General features: G+C 41.3%; 1 protein-coding gene across 2 annotated transcripts in view; it reads right to left on the minus strand.

The window, feature by feature from the left end:
* RYR3 (ryanodine receptor 3) overlaps positions 1 to 21,866 on the minus strand; it is a 502,828-nt gene that overhangs the window by 149,585 nt on the left and 331,377 nt on the right. For both annotated transcript variants that reach the window (XM_053594081.1, XM_053594080.1), the window contains 2 exons: positions 20,028 to 20,130; positions 19,024 to 19,161 (listed from right to left, as the gene is read on the minus strand). In XM_053594081.1, coding sequence (XP_053450056.1) covers positions 19,024 to 19,161; positions 20,028 to 20,130 — 241 coding nt within the window. The remainder of the gene's footprint in view (positions 1 to 19,023; positions 19,162 to 20,027; positions 20,131 to 21,866) is intronic.

Below are 21,866 nucleotides of genomic sequence, written 5' to 3' on the forward strand. Positions count from 1 at the left end.
AGTAACCGAGAAGACCCTGCCCTTGCCTTTGGAGAGTTTACAAGTTAGTTCTTCACATTTTTATTTTATAAATGATACATTTTATTTTTATTTTATAATACAGTGGCATGTGTAAGTGCCATGGGATAGAGTAGGGAGCGACTGATTCTGGGTGGGTGAGGGCACGAGAGGAAGACATTGGCCAGTGCTTCTTTCGGGTAAAGCAATAGTAAGCAATGGAACGTCTCTACCATAGATATTATCTGAAAGTATTTCAAAGACACCCTGTGCCATGAATTGATAAAGCCAAGTCATTGATTCAAGAATTGTGAAAGATGTTTTGGATGATATCAATATAAAAATATACCGGGGATGGAGAGAAGCGCGCGGAGAGAGCACTGTGTCAGCCTAAAGGCTTTGCGGCTGAAATCTCACGGGCGCCCATGGAATTGACTTCCTTGCCCTGCGTCTTCGGCAGGAGTCTGCTGATGCTGCATCACAGACTACTTGCAAGCACCAAGAGAAAAAAATTACTAAGAGTCTGAATTCAGAATTTGTAGGGGGCTCATACTGGTTATGCAGAAATGCCATGGGTTGCCCGACTAAGGGGAAGATCACTGCAGTGGGGCTCTGAACAGCTTTGGGGCCTTCCTAAGTTGTACTAACTGGCCCTGAAAACTGCCGCCCTGCATTGGTGTGGGAAGACGATCAGAGGGAGAGGCAGGGAGAGCCGGAGGACAAAGTGGAAGGGGACCCATGAGAACGGCTGGGAAGATATCCCAAGTATCTTCCCCTCCCTATGCCGTACACACTTTCAGAGGATGCCACGACGGAGGCGGGATTTGTCACTCTTGAATCACAGATGCCTCCTAGTCTGGTGCTGCCTACAACAGTTCTGCCAGGCAGGGATGGCATGAAGATCCTCATTCAGGCTGGGTGATGAAGGCAGAGCTAAAGGGACGATGAAGGTCACTCAGTCGGTGAGTGAGAGAACTGGGAGTAAATTCAGCTGGATGCTTGCAGGGGCCTGTGCTGTCTTTAACAGTGGAGGTTTCTACTCCATGTCACTGTCTATGGCAGATGTCTGCTCTATATACAGTCTGGGCTCATCGCGAGGACACAAAAATAGAACTGAGTTACCAAAGCTCTAAGAGAGACCTAAATGTAAAGATTAATTTAACTTACTGCTGTGTCTGTCAACCCTGTGGGTGGGTTAGTTTCAGATGGGAGACATAAGCCGAAAAACAGAAAAAAAAAGGCTGCGTAAGTCAGAGAGAAGTACAGTGAGAAGATGTCCCTGAGTGTTCTCACTAGGCCAGCATTGCTAGCTGGAATCTGTTGGGTTAGAAAACATCTGTACCCTCACGAGGGGGCCAGTTATCATTAGGCTAAGCTGGGTTCCTTCTCGGGAAACTTGTTTCCACAGAGTTCAAAGGTACGAGTGTCTATTTATCCTAGTTAATGTTGGCAATAAGGATGAAAACAAAACAGAAACATAGAGACTCTTAGATCCAACATACATTTTTCTAGTCCTGTGACTACAATTCCCTCTAAACCCTATGGGGTACCTAACCTTTTGGCTTCCTGGGCCACAATGGAAGAAGACTATTTGTCTATATAAACACTAATGAAAGCTGATGAGAGGGAAAAAGAAAGGTCTGTGATAATTTTTGTGATATCTACCACTGCAGACAAGCAAAAAGTCCTCACATAATCCATATGTGACCCGTAGTTGTGGGTTGGTCACCCTGGGCACAGTTCTTATCACAAAATTCTCTGCAGAGATAATACATATCGCCCCAGTTCCAGCCACATTCGAAAAGCACTGATCCTATCAGGCAGAATTATTAATCAGCTCAGGGACCATCTTCTTTTCAACAGGGAGTTTTACAGACTCATAATAAAACTAAGTAAATATTAGCTTTCCCTTAGCCTGGCTTTCAGATTAATTCTGGATTTGGATGAGCTTTTAGTCTCACACTGACTCAAAAATACAAATAAACATTTATGGCCTAGAGACTAGAACATGTACAGCAAAAAAAACAAAACAAACAAACAAAAATTCACGAGAGGGCAAATGGGAAAGGAAACCACTCTTTAGCCTGAAATGATAGAGCAAGGAACACCTTCCACCTCATTTTTCCTTCAGGCTAGCCTTCAATGTAGGTATCAGAGAATAGGATAAATAAACATACCTATGTGACCAAATTAAAGCACAATAAAAAAATTCAACCCCTAGGTCACTGCTGTTTTACTGAAGGGCAGTTGTAGTAATTGTCTGTGGAAGGCATGGCATTCAGGGCCATTTGAGCCGGACAGGGTTTCAAATCGTGAGTCCAAGGGCCAGTGAGTGAGAGAAATAGTAACTATAAGAAGAAAGAAAACAGGGGTTTGGGGAGGGATCTTCTCCAGAGTGTGAAGTGCACAGCATATTTTGTGCTCTGAAATATGTTAGGCCCTCAGCATCCACCAAGCAAAATGGGCTGAGTCAATGAACTTCTGAAAACTAAATACTTCTGGGACTGAGAAAATGGAGCTTTATCCTGCCAGCATCATGCTATTGACAATGGCTCGAATTTTATTTTATTTTATTTTATTTATTTATTTATTTATTTATTTTGAGACAGAATCTCACTCAGTTGCCCTGGGTAGAGCATCCTGGCATCATAGCTCATAGCAACTCAAATTCTTAGGCTCAAGCGATCCTCTTTCCCAAGCTTCCCAAGTAGCTGGGAATATAGGTGCTCACCACAACATCCTACTAGTGTTTTTGTTTTTGTTTTTAGCAGAGGTGGGGTCTCGCTCTTACTCTGGCTGGTCCTGAAATTCTGAACTCAAGCAATCCACCTGCCTCGGCCTTCCAGAGCACCAGGATTAAAGGTGTGAACCACAGCGCCTGGCCAATGTCTCAGATTTTCATTAGCTCCCATGCACTAGCAGCAAAACAGACAGAATGTACCAAGGTACCAAGGTTAGGAGGTTAAAAAGAATACATGTTGTAGAATATGTTATGCTCTCCACAGATCTCTGTACCTGCGGATTGAAATAAGGCATATAACCATGTATGCTGCATATGGTTATAATAGAATGCATGTAACCCTTATGCTTCATAAAGGTTAACTGTTACTACTTGCTATACTAGTGGTTAGAACAGTGTGATCTGCAGACCCTTGGAGGCCTGAGACTCTTTAGGGAGTTCACAGGGTCAAATATATTTTCATAATGATTCTAAAATGTTATTTGCACGTTTCACTGTGTTGATAGTTGCACCGAAGGTATGAAAGCATTGGTGGGTAAAACCTCCCAGACCTAAGTATGAGTTGAGTCAGCAGCAACCAACCCTATTTTTTTATGGCCACATCCCCAGAGGAAAGCCCAGTTTTACATAAGAATGTCCTGAATAAAGCAGTAAGAATTATTAATAATTATTTCTTGCATTTACATATTTTTAATACCTTGGTAAATAAAAAGAAAAGAAGCAAAGAATTTCTGCTGTGTATCAAAGTTCAGTGTTTTTTTCTGGAGGAAAGCACTTGTGTGATGGAGCCGCAAGCCAAACCAGCCACCTAGGTCATGGAATGACAAAAATGGTTCATCAGACTTGGATAACCAACTCTTTTTTTTTTGTATAAATGAAAGAAGCCATCCTTTTAATGACAGTATTTGTTGCTGATAATGAAATTTGAGCTTTCAGAAAATCAGAATTTTGAAAAATGTTCATAAGCCACTGAAAGTAGAAAAGCGACATTGTTTTGTGTTTCTATAAATCTCTTTAGTGTCTGATTTAATCTAAGGCAGCTAAACTCAATCTGGCTAAAAAATAGGAAGCTTCCAAGACTTGAAGACTTTTCTGGTTAAGCTGTTGATATTAACAAATGTGATTTAAAAAATATTTTATAATGAAATGTGTCAACGTTTGGAAGCTTTGCATAACTCAGTAAACCAGTAATTTCCCAATGACCAATGCATGATGTTACAAAAAAACACTCACAGGTAAAAGATCCATTCAACCTGAAGGTAGACCATTGAACTTTAATGTACTGCGATGCAAAAATTTCTTTAATACAGTTCCAGACTCTGCATATCAGCTAACCTTTGATAAACCACTACCTTTTCAATTTTGATATACTACCCACAAATTATCTGAAAAGGCTATTAAAATATCCCTCTCCTTCCAACTACATGTCTGAGGCCAATTTTCTTCCTGTTCTTTAACCAGATTGAATCTTGCTACCTTAGATTGAGTCAGACATTGAAGAGATTTACAGAAACACAAGACAATATCACTCTTCTATTTTTTTTATTTTGAAAATTTTGGCTGTTTTTCATAGAAGTGTATTATTTAACAGGTAGTGAGTTTTTGAAATCATTTTTAAATGAATTAAGAATATCTAAAAAATTTCTGAATTTTAATTTTTAATATATTAGACATGGATAAAGATAGCCCACATACCTAAAGTTTCTGGAGGTTCTTAGTAATTTTCAAGAGTGCCAAGTGGTCTTGCACTGAAGAATTTGAGAGCCGTTATCTATACGAAGGAGCCTAGGCTGAGGTGATGCTGAGATTGGGGAGAAAGCTGTCCCTCAGGCTAAGAGGAACCTGTTCCATCAGGCTGCGTACTCGTCTCAAGCAGCCGAGATGTGACCCTGGAAAGCTGTAGCTTGGGAAGCTTTCTGTGTTTGTTTCTGGATGGAAGGCTGATTCAATGTGAGCGTAAAAAGAGTAAGACGCCTCATATGGAGAAAGAAAGCGAGGATTAAAGGATCATTATTTTGAAATTGAATCCTGGCAGTCAAGGGATCTCTAGCCATTATTCGTTCATCACCAAGGGCTCCAAATGCATCCCTCTTCCTTAATTGGGGCTTAAGAGCAATCCTCTTCAGAGCAGGGAGGGGGCATGTGCTATGCCCAGGCTGAGTGGCCTTCTTTAGTCTGCTCTGCACCCAGCACCCTGGGGCCCATGGAGAAAGGTGGGCTGCAGGCAGCACTTAGTTCTATGTCTCCAGTATCAGCAGACCCTTCTGCAGTGACTTTGCTCTCCATACTGGAAACCAGGCTGCCCACTACCAAAGACTTTGCCCCAGAATCAACATGTTCCTGGGATTCAGGACATCCCTCATTCACAAGTTTCTGCTGCCCATCCTTATCTGAGTAGCTGAGTTACCTCCAATTGTGCTGCTTTTAAGTTAGCTTTTCAGTTGACTACTATTTTCTGAGTGTTTGTTACATGCTCAAGGTTTAAACACTCAATGTGAAACTAGTTCAAGGCAAATTATTACCCACAGCAGGCTGGTTGGGGAAATTAAATAACACACCTGAAGTGTTTAATGAAAAATGAAGTGTAAAATTACAGGTAAAACTGTGATGTCTAAGACAATTAGAAAGTAAGACAATTCAGAGGGCACATCTACAGTAACAAATACTTCCCAAAGAAATGAGAGAAGAGAAACAGTAAGAGCTCCCTTTCTTACTTTTCTTCCAAAGGCTCCTTTTTCTGAAGTTCTTTATATTTCTAGAATAGGTCCCCATTACCAGGGAAGAAGTGCGTGCCATGCAGTTAAAAGGCCTTCCATGTGAAGTCATAAATGATCAGATGGAAAACACGTTATTCTTTTTTTTTATTGTTTGGGATTCATTGAGGGTACAAAGGACCAGGTTACACTGGTTGTATTTGTTAGGTAAAGTCCCTCTTACAATTGTGGACTCTTTGTCATGATTAGTTTGGAATGTTATTTTCCTTCAGGAAGTGATTCACACATGTAGTCCCTGCACTGAATATTTTTACTTTTTCCTGCTGTTCATGGGGGAATGCTGACAATTTTTATAGGATTTTTAAACAGCAAGGGGAGCTATTTCTCGAGATATATTTTAATTACTTTCATAAGCAGAGAAGGATAGGTACATTAAGAACAGCTACAATTAAATACTGATTTTCTTTCTGTTGCTTTAAAGTTCATCTTTGGAAATGCCACTGTTAATAACTAAAAAACACTTCAGTTTTCATAAGAAACAGGACTCCTGAAGTTGGGCAGCTGCCAGAAGCAAGGCCAAGTTTGGGTGGAGAATTTAAATCTACTGTTTGTGATAATGCATGGTGCCGTCTTCCATCTCTCTTCCTCCCCCTTTCACACATATATTATACCATAAGGACTTACCTACATGCAGTGAAAACACTTCAGCAGACTGATAGAATTCTAGGATTTTTATCCACCGATTCAGCTGAGTTTCTAGAGGGTCCTGGCAAGTGTACTGGATGACTCAGCTCGTGGGATTTTTTAAAAAACTTTACAAAATATATATTAAAACATAATCAGTTTTAAAGGGTGAAAAAGGGAAGCTATGATGTTCTTTTCAAAAAGGAAAAAGAGGGCGGCGCCTGTGGCTCAGTTGGTAAGGCGCCGGCCCCATATACCGAGGGTGGCGGGTTCAAACCCGGCCCCAGCAGAACTGCAACCAAAAAATAGCTGGGCGTTGTGGTGGGCGCCTGTAGTCCCAGCTACTCAGGAGGCTGAGGCAGGAGAATCGCTTAAGCCCAGGAGTTGGAGGTTGCTGTGAGCTGTGTGAGGCCACGGCACTCTACCGAGGGCCATAAAGTGAGACTCTGTCTCTACAAAAAAAAAAAAAAAAAAAAAAAAAAAAGTAAAAAGAAAGAAATATAACCAAGTACTTGTTTTCTGATGAGAAACAAGAATGTCTTAGAGAAGCTAGTCATATACCGATGGTTTTCTTGACAATTATAGATGGATTTATTTATGAGATTATTATTAACATTTTAACTCATTCTACTTTTTCAATTAGTATAATTAGGGGTAGTCACATTTAGGCAATGGTATCAAATACATGATCTATATGCTGCATTTTAAATGATCGTTCAGGCTAACTCAGAAGAGAAGTATTTCCAAGGCACTGAATTGTTTAGGGAGACTTGATGTCAGAAGGATACTTGAAAAGAAAAATAGCTACTTCACTACCTGATTTTTGGCCTAGTCAGACCTTCTGTATAATAGCGAAGAATCAGAGTGTCTTTAAATCAGACCCTAGTTCATGGGTATGGAGCTTAGGTATCACTTATGCTCGTTTGCTCCCCAAACTTATCTGATGACCTGCTCCTCTGACTTCAGAACCCTAAGCCCACCTTGCATGACCATGGCAAGAAAATTCTCTAGAGAATCACCTACCACAGTTGGCATGACTCCTTTTCAAATGGTCACATTACCAGTTTTGCAACGTCAACTAACAAAAGGTCACTTACTCTCATGGTATGGGTGCACATTTTTAGGCTGCAGAGGGTTTAGAAAGAATCTTTTCTCCTCCAAATTTAGATGGCAATCCAAATGGCTATCACGCATTGAGCTACATACTTAACATCAAAGAGTAGATGTTAGACACTGGCAAAGCAAATCCCTGCAGCTTACAGATCCCAGGCCTACGCTGCTGTTACATTTTGTGAATGCTCTTAAATCTAGATCATTTTGGAAGAAAAAGTCTTCCAATCACATTGAGAAGAGGGAGCAAACAAAATTGCACTGTACTTAGGTTAAATTAGAAGGTAATTTATCATGCTTACAATACAATAGGAAAAGAAAAATAATTATGTGCATCTAAATTATGTACACTTATTTTTAAAATTTAAAGTGACTAAAAAGCCAGCTTGTGCTATGCAATAAATGCTCTGGAGGCGTGAACAGGTGGTAGATCATTTCCAAGGGCAATGAACAAGTGTCTTTTGACCTCAGCTGTTATTCTCCCTGCAGTAGGCTGAGTAATGCTCCCTCCATAAAGATGTCCGTGTTTCAATGCCCAGAAGCTATAAATGTGTTAAGTTAAATGTGATGTGATTAAGTTAAAAATTTTGAGGTGGAGAGATTATCCTGGATTATCCAGGGCTCAATGTAATCACAGGGTTCTTCCCCACAGGAGGCAGCAGAGTCTGTGTTGGACAAGGACTAGTGATGACAGCAATAGGCCAATGTGATATCACTGCAGAAGGGGCCAGTCACCAGCTGAGGCACGCCGGGGCCTCTATGACCTGAGTGAGGCAAGATGTGGGTTTTCTTGTCTTATAGGATGTCCTAGAGGACCCAGGAGGAGGCAGCCCTCCTAGCACATTTCACACTAAGCTTGTGATCATTTGTTACAGGAGCAGTAGAAAACTAATATGACACAACTGATTGAAAGTCTTGGTTTGAGGGTATTTAACTTATTTCTGAAGCTCCAAATCAGATCAGAGAGTCTCGGTGAGAAAGCTCTTACAAAAGCACACACAGGCGCCTACCAGACATTTAGTTTTCTGCTTTTGTTGAGGTCACTGGAGTATGTGGCAGGGCTGTCGATACAACTGAGGTTATAACTAATCCGGCCCAAAGTTCCCCTCAGGCCAGTTAATCTCCACCGGCACCTACTAGAGAACTGCTGCGCCCAGTGGAGCCACATACTCCAGAGCACAGATCGTAGCACTGACTCCAGTTCTACTAGCATAATTTTTTTTTTTTTGGCCTTTATTCATCTTCTGAACATCAACGGCTAGAAACAGCTACATCTCAACACTAACTGCTCAGTTGGTTAAAGATGCTGAAGACGACGACCATTGTGCCGAATGTGCACTATCCACCACGGCCCCAGAACCCACTTGTCTCTTCTCCCTTCTTAACAGAACCCTTAACAGACTTTATCCAGGTTTCCACCTCTCCACCTTATAGCCCATGTTCCTCAGGGCAAGACGATCCAGCTTCATTTCAGAAATGGGCCCTACTGACTAACCACACATCCTGCTATCCAGGCCCCTCTCATTGGTTCATGGGTGACTAAGTTCTCCCATCAAAGGTGATCTCAGGGTCCTGGCTCATAATATCAGGGCAGGATAAACATTCTTGCTTTTCCTTGGACACTGCAGTGTGCAGAGATGAGGCCCAGAACTACAGTCATCTTCCTGCCAGCCTGAGTACAAAGCTGGAACGGAGGCAAGATGACTATGGGGACAGTGAGCAGGGCCACCAAATCAATGCAGCCCAGGGCTGGCTCCACCTCCAAACCCATAGGCATGTCAGTCAGGGACATCCCCCATTGGATACTTTATCTGAGTTGGGCTCTCTGCTGTTAGTTTGCTGAAATCATCAGACATGACAAATGAAGTTCTCATGACCTGTACTTTGCATACTCACTTCTGAACTTCTCAGCGGCAGGACATTAAACTGAGCAGTATTTTATTGAATCCTGATATGTAAGGTGGACATTGTCACTATTTTCATTTGACATACAAGGAGACTGAAACATGCCATAATTGTGATCATTCTGTATCACAATTATAAATGTTGGGTTAGGATTCAAACCTATACTGCTGGAATTTAAACCCATCTACTTCACCATCTTAGAGCTCCTTCGACAGCTTCATAACCCCCCCCCCCATAGTTATCTTTATTAATCCTTTCAACTTATATTATATTGTCTAGATGCTCTCTTAATAAACCATGAAATGCATTCAGAAATAAAGTCCTGCAAGTCATAAAGCTTTAGTTCTCTTTCTGACTCTCAAATGGGCAGATTAATCACTTTCCCAGAGCTTCAATTTCTTTAAAATGAAATTAGCAATATAAAATTCATGTTGAAGAAAATGATTGTAAGTGTGGTCTGGCACCAAGAGTACTGGGCAGGCCACGTGAGCCCTTTGTTCTGGTTCTGGCTATGTGACCTTGGGTAAGAACCCCTATCTCTCTAAGACACTGTCCAGCTTGATAAAGTCAGGTCATCTGTGGCTTAATATTCTAAGATTCTATTTCCTTCTGACCTACTGAGCTCTTAAAAAGGGGTGTGCTAGTTTATTAAAATGGCAAATTAAAAACCTGTGGCTTCATCAGGTTAAATTGATGAGCACCAAGAATTTTACCACCCCATTTTAATGACCTACTTTAATGTAAGGCAGCTTGCTTTCCCTAATAGCAAAACCTGAGATGGAAAAAAAAAAAAAAAACCCTTAAAATTCCAGCAGTGACTGACTACAGTGAGTAAGTGGCATTGTCAAAGCATCACTGCACACCACTAACCATTCACATCGAGGAGATGAACTGTGGCAACTTGGTGGCCTTTTAGAAGACTTCCCTGATGGCTGGTGGAGAAAGGCATGCTCTTACGTCAAAGATCACAGGCAGAATAACACCATCTAGACTCAGGCACATTTACTGGGAATGGGCCTCATGCCGTCCATGCTCTGTGCCCTATGACTTCCTGGAGGCCAAAAATCTGGTCTGAATTACAAAGTAGCAAACCTACTACTTCTTAGCAGAGCAGGGCAGGGAGAAAGTTCAATCTGCTGACTCCATGGTGACTTTTAGAGAATCCATGATGCTAATTTCTCTGTGCTGTCCCAGGCTGTGTAGTATGTACTACTCTGACCTCATTTTTCTAGCACAATACTGTGAATAAAGTCATAAGGTTCTTTGCAAGAAAAGGAAAAGCCTGGGAAGATGGTTGGTAGCATTGTTCTTGGGAGATGAGAAAGAGCTGCTGTTCCATTACTTCGTGTCATCAGGGCCTAATGAATGGGCCGTGCCTGTCAGACCCCCGAGGTGTGTGAGAGTGCGGGCGGCCCCAGCTCCGCAGCCAGCAGCGTATATTTCACATCCCAGCTGTGTATTTCATTTTGGATATGTACGCTGGTTTCCTTCTATATTGACTTCCTCAGCTGAGGAACAGGTGTAAAAGTTCAAACTGCTCGCTAGAACATCCTACTTCTCACTATAATACAGAACAGTAGCCACCAGGTACAAAGAGCTTCTTGCACGTCAACTCTGTGAAATCCTTTCCCTGAATGATCATTCAACCCTCACATTATTGTGTGCAAATAGACAAGACAGACATGGCAGGGACGGAGTTTCCCCAAGACTGATGGCTCTTATTAGCTTAAGCCTCACTTTATGTTTTATTTAGGCAAAGACACTCTTTAGTTTAATAAACTAAACAGGTGGTCTGTTGCAGCAGTGCAGGAATGAGGGCAGTCCAGGAGAAGGGGCACCAGACATAGAGCCTCCTGGGCCGTGAATCCCACCTCACTGCCCAGTCACAGAAGTCTGCCAGTCCCTGAGCTGGGTTCTCAGGGTGGGCTGTGTGGCACTCCCATGATAGATGAGTATTTCTGCTAACTCTATTTCTAAATTTTCTCCCTCTCTGGTTTCCTGTCTTGGCCAGAGCCTTCACGCCTGGAAGGGTAGAGAAAAGCATAGAAGCAGGACAGTCTCTGGCCTGCGGGACACCCCACACTCTCAGAGGCAGCCCTGTGAGCCGCCAGCAACATGGTACTGTGGTGTGTGCAACCCAAGTCTGTCGGTCCCTCCCTCTGGCCCCAAGGGGGCTCATCCATCATGTGGACATAATTAGCCTATTGTTTCTGAAATCAGTCAACCAGCCTCATAATCACTTTCTGAAAACATCCAGGCGATTAAATGACTGATGATGATGATGATGGGGACAAGAGCACACAGAGGACAGAGCATGTTTGCTGATGTGCTAGGGAAGGAGCCTCTGGAATGGAGAAGCAGCAGAGGTGGCACCCCGAGGACCTGGGGTCCCCGTCCTCACTCAGCTGGGAAAGTAATCAAATTGCTTCTATTTTAATCTTTTGTCTGTTCAATAGAGAAAATAAAGTGATTATGAGGCAAGCTTCTGGTCACAGGTCCTAAGTATCTGTGCTTCCCTAGCCCCCTCTTTCCAACCCATACATAGCCTCCTTCCCTGGCTGCCCTGTGCAGCAGGAAAATATAATATGAAGCACGATTTCAATCTCGGCTGTGGATATGAAGCACGATTCAAATCTTGTTCCTGGATACGAAGCATGAGTCAAATCTTGGTTCTGGTCATGGAGCATGATTCAAATCTTTGTCCTGAACATGGAACATGATTCAAATCTTGGTCTTTTTCTTACCTGTTGCAAGACCTTGTCCAAATTATTTTGTTACTCTCAGGCTTGGTTGTCACACACATAAAAGGGAAACCTGGCCTCACTGTACCTGGTTACTTGTTGTGAGGATGAAATCACATGAGGCAGTGGGAAGTGTCTTGCACACATCTGGCACAAATAGGTAATTCAATAAATGTTGGATTTTTCTATGTCCTGAGAACCAAACTATCATTAAAACTCAGACTACCCAAAGACAGGGCCAGACACTGATTCACTAAACAGACCTCAGAGGACCTGCTACACATCTATTAATTACTGTGTGCAACTGGTCTGGGTGCCGAAAACAATAAAATCGGATGCCTGTTTTGGTATCAGGGAGGTAGCCAAGTGGCTTCACACATTGACTTGTCCGTTTGCTCATCACTAAGCTGCAACTAACCTGTTTTGTTTGCTACGCAGGGACATCAGGAAAATGAGACTGTGTGGGGAAAATCTTGCGACCTCTGTGGAGCTAAATAAAAGTAAGGCTCTCCTCCTGCCATTTCCGTGCCTGTAAACCCACTTGCCTATCTCTCTAAATCCATAAAGACTCTAGTTAATGCTTTCCTCTTTCTCACCTTTCTAATTGGTTGCCAAAAGATGTCAATCCTACCTTTATTATGTGTCTGACATCTAGAAAGCACTTCTTGTTGTATCAGTTTTCTTTTGCTGCTGTGACAGATGATCGCGACCTAGTGGCTTAAAACAACACCCAATTTACTATCGTACAGTTCCATCTATGAGAAGCCTGATCCAGAGCTGGTGTGGCAGGTGTGTTCCTTTCTGCAGATTTGAGGGGAGGATCCACTTCCTTGTCTTTTCTACCTTCAGGAGGTGGCCCACATTTTGGGGCTCACAGCCTGTCCCTCCAAGAAATTTGAGCCATTCTCTCTGGTGCCATTCTCTCTCATGTTTAAGGACCCTGTGATTACTGAGGGTCCACTCCAATAATCCTGGGGATTTCCAGATTAGCAACTTCAAAATTTCATGTGCAATCTAAGTTTTCTTTTGCCATTTATCATAACATATTCACAGGTTCCAAGGATCAGGATGTGGACATCTTTGGGGTCCATCATCCTGCCACGCACATCAGCCTTATTTGAGTCCTTGGTACTTCCCACCCAGAGTGCTGCAATGAAATTCAAATGGGCCTCTGTGTTTCCAATGTCTCCCCACTGCAGCACATGGCCATCAAAGGTGCGTGAGGAATAAATCATTAATTAAAAGACCACCATTTTGCTGAAACAGTTTGATTGGTGCCTAATACAGTGCCTGGGACATGGCAGGTGAATAACATTTTATCATAGCCAATAATAGTTTAAAAAGTGCTTACTATATGCAAAGCCCAAAGTTAAGCATGATTGATACATTAACTAACTTAATGCTTACATCAACCCAGTGAGGTAAGTATTTGTAGATGAGAGAAGTGAGGCATGGAGAAGCTATCACAGGCTTAGTCTTAGTCAGGGCACAGCTGGAATTTGAAATTAGAGCCCTTGCTCATAACCACCTCTGTAGAGGATGCCAAGAGCCAGATGACCTCTGAGCAAGATGATTTGCAGCTGGGGAACAGACCCTCGGGCGATTCATAGGCAGGTGCTCCTTGCGGAGAAAGAGCCTGAGCCCATGGTGATCCTTAGGCACGCAGTCATTGTCTAGCACTCCCCTCACCTGCCTTGTGCTGTCTCAATAAAAGGCTACTGAGGAGGTTGCTTGTGTCTATCCTGCAAATAAGGTTAGCCCGCCTCCTATAAGCTTGTGCTTCTAATCTGCGTTACGCCTGGTTCCTTTCTGTGGCGATCGAGTCCAGGGCCGTAAGGGCCACTAGGGGCTGAGACACACCTCACTATTATTGCATAAATTAATGATTGATTTAGTCCTCAAGAACCTTTTATGGGCGTTGACTACAGGGGTCAGGGTGTTAGTATATAAATGATATGGAAGGGAATTGAACTCAGGTTGACAAAAGTTTGAATTTTTTTTTTTGCAGACAGCATTTCACTCGTTTACTCTGGGTAGAGTGCTGTGGCATATCACAGTGGACAGCAACCTCAAACTCTTGGGCTCAAGTGATCCCCTTGCCTGGGACTATAGGTGCCTGCTACCTTGCCCAGCTAGGTTTTCTATTTTTAGTAAGGATGAGGTCTTGCTCTTGCACAGGCTGGTCTTGAACTCCTAAGCTTAAGCAATCCACCAACCTTGGCCTCCCAGAGTACTAGGATTACAGGGGTGAGCCACCACACCTGGCCAAAGGTTTGAATTTTTGTGCTAGCACTGTGTGATTTTGGAAAGTTACATAATCTGTTATTTACTTCAGTTTCTTCAATTATAAAATAGGAATAAAACTGTCTACTACAGATTGTTTTTGTGGGAATTAAATAACATTTGCAGAAGTGCTTCAGGCAATTCTCAGGATAAAGTGGGTACCTATAAATATTAACCTCCCCACCCCTGGAACACTGCAAGACCAAGTATAAAATACATGGGCTACAAATAGTAACACTCTAAGACTGAATACAGTTTAACAACTGGATTTATTCCCATATATTTTATGTTTGAACACCACCTTATTTTTTTCTATAATATTTCATTCTATTCCTCTTATAATTCAGCCAATCTCAACTTTTTACTACTCTTATATATGATTTGGACTTTTCTGCTCCTGTTGTTGAAACAGATTTTTCATTAAAAATGCTTTTTCCCCTCTTATTTTATCTAGCCATCTACATTTTATTGTTTTTGTTATTTTTATTTTTTGAGACATTGTCTCATTATGTTGCCCTTGGTAGAATGCCATCACAGCTCACTACAACCTCAGTCTTGGGCTTAAGCGATTCTCTTGTCTCATGCTCCAGAGTAGCTGGGACTACAGGCACCTGCCACAATGCTTGGCTATTTTTTGTTGCAGTTGCCATTGTTGTTTAGCTGGCTTGGGCTGGGTTCAAACCTGCCATCCTTGGTGTATTTGGCTGGCGCCGTAACCATTGTGCTACGGGCACCGAGCCTCCATCTACATTTTTTATGGACACTTTCCCAATCCTCTCCTCTGACCGGCTACTGTATTTTGTCCCCATTTTTTTATCACAGTACATCTGACCTCATGATCTTGAGTTGCTTGTCGAAGCCCTTCTCCTCCCTTGTCTTTAAGGTGCCTGTTTTATTCATTTTGATGAGTCTCAAGTGACTAAGATACAGTTGGAGGCCAAAAGGATGTGTGCTGCTGAGCTGAATGTGGATGCAAGACGGCTTGCTCCCTGCGTTAGGATGTCCCACGTAAAAGTCACACCCACACTACCAGGAGGGCCACGATATGGCTGGGGCAGGGGGAAGAAATTGAAAGAAAGACTTCAAGGAGGAGCTTTCTGTGTTCATGCGTGTCTTAGGGAGAGATTGTAGACAAGAGGTTTGGAAATATTGCCTGAGCTCTGTAGATGAACCCAATGAAGTTATTTTACTTTGCACATGAGTATTTGCACATATACTGGAGGTGGTGGGTTCAAACCTGGCCCTGGCTCTCTCCCTTCGCCCCCCAAAAGCTTCAACTTTTAGCTGAGGGAGAATTTTTGTCTAGGACTCTTGGGCCATCAGTGACTAGGCAAGAGCTGACACAAGCAGCAGCTTTTGGGCTTGATGGGTGAAGGTCACCTTGAGGCTTATCTCTAGTTCTGGTCTTCACCAGAACAGTGGCAGGGGAGAGCAGGAGCTATTCCAAGTTAATCACAGGTCAGCTCTATGGGAGGCAGTGTTCTATGGCAGACAGCATAGGGCAAAAGACAAAGGAGTGATGTTCACTTCCTCTGGATAAACTCAATCAGGCCTGGAGCGGTGGCTCATACCTGTAATCATAGCACTCTGGAAGGTCGAGCAGGGGTGGATTGCCTGAGCTCAGGATTTCCACACCGAACCGAGTAAGAGTGAGATCATCTTTACTAAAAATAAAAAACACTAGCTGGGTGTTATCGCGGGGACCAGCTTCTCAGGAGGCTGAGGCAAGAGGATCAATCTCTTGAGCCCAAGAGTTTGAGGTTCCTGTGAGCTATGATGTCATGTGCTCTACCCAGGGTGTCAGTGAGACTCTGTTTCCAAAAACAAAACAAAACAAAACAAAACAAACAACAAAAAAGGTAGACCCAATCATGCTCACTTTCAACACAATTTTAATTTATACCACCCAAAGCTCAATTGTGGTGGGTCATTACAGGCCTCTAAGAATAGAGACCATATACCAGCCGGGAGCTTCCATCCCATATTCTCACACTGTTCAAGTGCATCTAATTCCCCTTGGGGCATTTCTTCACAGAAGATGACGACTGAAAAAAACTTCCCATGGGGAGAGCATTCAGTGAATGATGGAAATGAGGAATGCATCAAATTTTAGCTGTGAAATTTTACAGGTGTTTTCATTTTGTTAATTTTTAAATTTAGTAGAAATAGCTGGCTGGCCTCTTCTGGAGGAATAACGCAGTGGCTACACATTTACATTAAGTTGCTGTGTGTGAGAAATACTGGTCTAGAATTAACAGGTAAAAGATTTTTTAGGGAAATTTCTGGATTAGAATATTTTAAAAAATGTGACAGTATGGCAGGCTGTTACTATTAGATTTTTTTTTTCACTTCCTTATCCTATGATCCTTTGATAATACTGTAACAGCTTTAATTAACAGGATGGCTTGAAGTTAATTTAGGCAAATTCCTCTAATATTGAGCAAGTTAGTAGCATTCTCAGAGTTGAGTTGCAGCATATTGTCGTTCCCTCTTTCCTAGAGAAAATAAGGTTTTCTTATGGGTTGTCTGGCCAACACCAACCTCTCACAGAGGAGAAAGTTTTCCCAGAAAACTTCCCAGATCTTTGGCTTGGCAAACTTTGAAATGTTAAAACTTTGAATTCTATTGAGTTTAGATTTTCCACATAGAACAATAAGCCACAGTAGAGAGTTATCTTAGACATGTAGTGAGAAAGATGAAAAGATAATGGTTTTTAAAGACCATTCCACATGTATTTGTGTTTGGGGTTTATGATATGCATGCTAGTAAGTTCTTTGGCAAGCTTCGTGGTATACCAGAGGAGTCAGGACACCTGAGTTCAAGTCACAGCGTTTCTCATTTTAGTTACCTTGGGCTATTGGCAAAACTGGGAATTTTTCTGGAACCAGATAAGGAGGAAAAGAACAAATGAATAAATTTCCCTTAATTCTTTTGAGTGCCTTTTCTCTCAACTATGCAATAGAAGAGTGAAAAAAACTACTAGCAGTAAACTAATGTATGTGAGGTATTTGGTAAATTGTCAGTTTACTATAGGATGTTATTATCATTATACTTTTATCATTTTATCAAATGCTTGGGTAAGAAAAATCAGATTAGATAGAGGTACCAATAATTTAGAGGATTTTGACCCTGTATTGCATCTGGCTATGCATTCATAAACACTGCCTCCTTTTGATCATATTAAAAACAACTTTTTTGGAGAGTGGTGGTGGTTAAACCACTTCCTGTAATTTATCTTGAAATATCAGCCCTGAGTGACAGAATCCACATCTCTGGACTATCCAGCAGGGAAACCATACACTGATAACCAGATGTTCTCTCCCGTCTTGACTGTTTCCTCTGTTTCCGGGACCCCAGGAGAGACCATGTATGACTTAAAGCTTGACCCTCTCCTAGTCCTGCTATGGAAGGGGAGCAGTGGGAAGCTGAAGGTGCAGCGTCTCATGCTGTGTTGGCCTCAGGTGCACACGTTCTACCAGAACAGACAGAACATGGTGTGTGTGCCTGAGGATGGAGGGAGCTGGAGGAAAGATCACAGTTCTTGGCACCTGAACACCATTCTTAGCATTAGACTTTAGAGAGTTAGATGGTAAGTGACCTCATCTACTGATTCCATTTACCTCACGAGAACTGGTTGCCTTATAGAACTCTAGTCATGATACAGTCTCTCTTAGAAGGTTGGAAAGAAGCATCCACTTTCAAAATAGACTCTCAGCAGACAAAAAAAGAGACATATGGGTCAGCCCAGTCTATTTTAAGTTCTGCTTTGGCAGTGACCACAAAGGGATCTGAGCCTGCCGGCATGTTCTCTCGCCACTGGCCACCCTTTCCTGAGGGGAATGGTCAAGGTTGCCAGTGCCAGGTCTTCCCTATACTCTGCAAGAGGCTTCAACACTCTGCTGATAAGTGGTGAGGATTCATCCACTTTAGGGAGATTCTGACAAAGATAAAAGGTCAATAGAAAGGGCAACAAGCCGTATGAACCCCCAAGCAGTGTTTTCAGGCAAACCAATTCTATCTTGACAGTCAATTGCTCTAGTCTATGACTTGAAAGTTGTTCAAGATAGATAAGAAGAGGAAACTATATTAAACCTGAGAAATGCCTTATTTTTAAGACAAAATGATAAATTTGCCTTATCACTACCAAGAAGAAGACTGATTATAATACTCAGGCAATCTTCCTCTCGAAATGCTAATGGCTTAGTAACAGTCTACTGCCCTACAGGACAAATTATGACATGAAACAAGATCAACATGGGTCAAAATGGTAGGAGTCATCTGTAGCATAAGGATCAGAGAGATTCATCTGGATAAGTCCTGGTATTGTTGAAAATAGAAGGTCAAAGTCCTCCACAATGCTGCATTATCAACCTTATCGCCAAAAACGCAAAAACAACTCCCTTGCTCAGGAAAAAAAGGCAACTGCATTCTAGTTCCTTTACTAACTTTCTCTTACTATTATTTATTTCCTCCCTGGGACAATTTTCAATGCTAAGGAAGCACAAATGGAAGTGACAGAAATGACAGTTAAAAGAGGAAGATGATCGAAACATGAAGAACAGAAATCTGTTTACCAGCACTTCTAAGTAGACAGACAACAAGAGCAGATACTAAGCCATCCATCTCCTAGGTCTCAGAAGAGTCTGGAAGTTCCTTAAATCAGCAGAAAGGCAGAGCCCAAAAGACATAGCGATAACTACCAGACATCACAACATAATTTCCAGATGGTTCCTTTGAAGTTAAGCAGCTTGTATGTATTTACAGTATTTGTTAGAAAGCCAATTACCTTCATTAAGTCAAGAAGAGCATAGTGCTGGGAGCGCTCTCATACAAAGGCATTGTCACCTACCAGGACCTCTCTCCTCCTCCTCCCTGGGCTGCTCCTTCTCTGGCTTGGGTGGGCCTTGGAGTTTATACATCAAGGCACGGAGCTTTCCTGTCCAGGAGGTGTCTGCCTCCTCTTCTTCCTCTTCCTCCAGGGGAATCCCTAGCAAGTCACAGAGCAGACTGAAAATCCCAAACAGTCCATGGAACTACCATTATTAGAATTAAAAACAAAAAAACAAAAACCTGCTTCCCTTTCTTCTGGAACTTTCTAAAGATACTATAGGCAGTGTCTCATAAATATTTATCTGCAGTATTATCTTTTAGGAAGTTTTTTTTTTTTTTTTTAAATATACAAATGATTTCCTGTCTACCAGAACGGCAAGTCATTTCAATGGCAAAACATAACTTTTTCTTAACATATTCTCCAAAAGGGCTCTAGGGTCTCTAGAAGGAAAGCTATTTCAAATGAAATGTCATCCATTACCCACATAGTATTCAATCTCCTCATGTGTAAGCAGCACAGATGCTGAGAGCTGCTTTAAACCAGCAGATATGTATCAAAGTAAGGATTGCTAGCTTAGAATCCTCAAGTGCAGAAGTTAACACACATACACCGCACACTCCCACACGCACACCCACACATGCAATCGCACCCTACAACAGCTAAAACGGAAAAAGAGATCACAATCTTGGCTCAGGTGAGAGTAACAAGTCGCAGGTATCTAACTTTAAACAAATTGGGTGAGGTCTGTATTAGGATCAGTTATCTACCTTCTTTCTCTAGAGACCCTATTTTCTCTTCATATATCAGAAAAGTCTTTTTGAGGCAGAAGGAATTTCAATCATATATTCTGCCAGGGTTATTTCCTGTAATCTTCTCCGACACAGGGAGTTAAGACATTTACTTCTTGAACAATAGTATTATAATTTTGAATACAAAAATGACCCCCCCCCCCCCCAATAGCTCTCTAGTGAAGGAATCAGGAACCTATTTTTCTTGGATAAATCCTTCCTGCGGAAGCTCACCACAGTGAAGGAGAAGGTCTTCGTGAAAGTCGTACAGCTCCTCCCGGATCTCCTCTGGGCAGGGGCAGTTCTCTCCCAGCTGAAAGTTAAGGAGCATGTTGATCTGCGGGGAGCAAGAGAAGAGCGAGTCGGTCAAGGGAAGCCAGATCCTGCTTCAGACAAATACCTAACAACCTTTACAAATTTTACAGAACTCCTAATTTAGGTTTTTTTTTAAAGCGGCCAACATTTAAAAGTAGCTGTCACTTTGTTTTGGTTCTAAAGGTAATTTATTAATTGCAAAAAATTTTGAGTATACCTAAAAAAGTTACTGTGATCCCACTACCCTGTGATAGCCACTGTCAATATTTTAGTTAATATCTTCCAGACTTTATGTACATACACATATAGCTTGGGATATTCTAGACTCACTTTTCAAAAACCAGAGCTTTCCACCTAATTTATCTTGAACATTTTTCTAATTTTCTTTTTTTTGTTTAGCAGGCCCTGGCCGGGTTTGAACCCACCAGCCCTGGAGCATGTGGTTGACACCCTAACCACTGAGCTACAGGCTTGAACATTTATTTTCTTAATCTAATTTTTAATAGGTGTATTGTGTTTCCTCATATGGATGAATAATAATTTATGTAAAATTATTCTCTTATGATGTTTGTTTTTTCCATGCAGTAATTTGAATTTCCTTTAAAATATTTTTTGCTTGCACCTCTGATCATTTTCTTAGAATAAACTTGTAGAAGACAAAAAAAAAAAAAAAGACCAGAGCAACAGGTTTGCGTATTTCAGAGGTTTTTGATATGAATTGTCAAATTGTCCTCCAGAAAGCTCACAATAATTTCCATTATTACCAAAGTTATACAAGAGTGTGTATAACTTTGGCATCTTCATTATAGTAATGAGGGTTAACACATTTCAAACGTTTTCCAATTTAAGGGGTGAATAATGTCATACTTTAATGACATGGCTTTAATTTACACTTAATTGGTGAAGTTGAACTTGTTTTTTCCACACAGAAAGGCCAATTTTATTTCACATTTTAGGCATTTTCAATATATGTTCTTCCTCCACTTTTCTACTGGGTAATTGTCTTTTAAAGAACTAGACGTTGAGTGCTTTATGTACCGCTGGGTAATTGTCTTTAAAAAAAAAAAAGGAAATAGTCCTTGAATGTTTCGTACACCTTTAGATTTTTAACTCTTTGGAATAAATACTCCAAATATTATATCTCCCAATTTTGAGTTTTGCTTTTAATTTTGTCTGCAGGGTTTTTGTTTTGTTTTTGTTATTTTAGTTCATGTTTCACAATCTATCATTCTTTTCTTTCATGGTTTTGTCTCAGAGATTCTTAACAGTTTTTGTGAATGGTACCTTCTGACACAGTGGTGAAACCTGGGGGTTGCACTCAGATTAACATTTTAAATACACAAAAATATTTTATTTTTTTTTTATCTATTTCTTCTTTTTTTTTTTAATTTCAGATTAACACGAGGGTACAAATTATTAGGTTACAATGCTTGCATTTGTTAGGTAAAGTCCCTATTGTAGTAATAAGAAATATTTTAAATACATAAAATAAAATATACAGGACTCCGAAGAGAATCAATTATATTGGAATACAGTTGTCAAAATTATGAAAACCAGATCTGTGATACAGTAACATATGAACTTCTTTATTAACTTGCTAGATTAAAAAAAGAAAACATAATGGCAGGTCTCCTATCTACCGTGATCTTGTAGTAGTAGTGAGGAATGTAAATAGTCTCTCTAGATACCATAACCACTGTAATGTGACACAGGAAGCCGTGCGACTTCTGTGGGTGAGAAAGTCAGGTATTTATATTA

The sequence above is a fragment of the Nycticebus coucang genome, chromosome 6 (assembly GCF_027406575.1).
Source record: "Nycticebus coucang isolate mNycCou1 chromosome 6, mNycCou1.pri, whole genome shotgun sequence".
In the NCBI taxonomy this organism is placed as follows: Eukaryota; Metazoa; Chordata; class Mammalia; order Primates; family Lorisidae; genus Nycticebus; species Nycticebus coucang.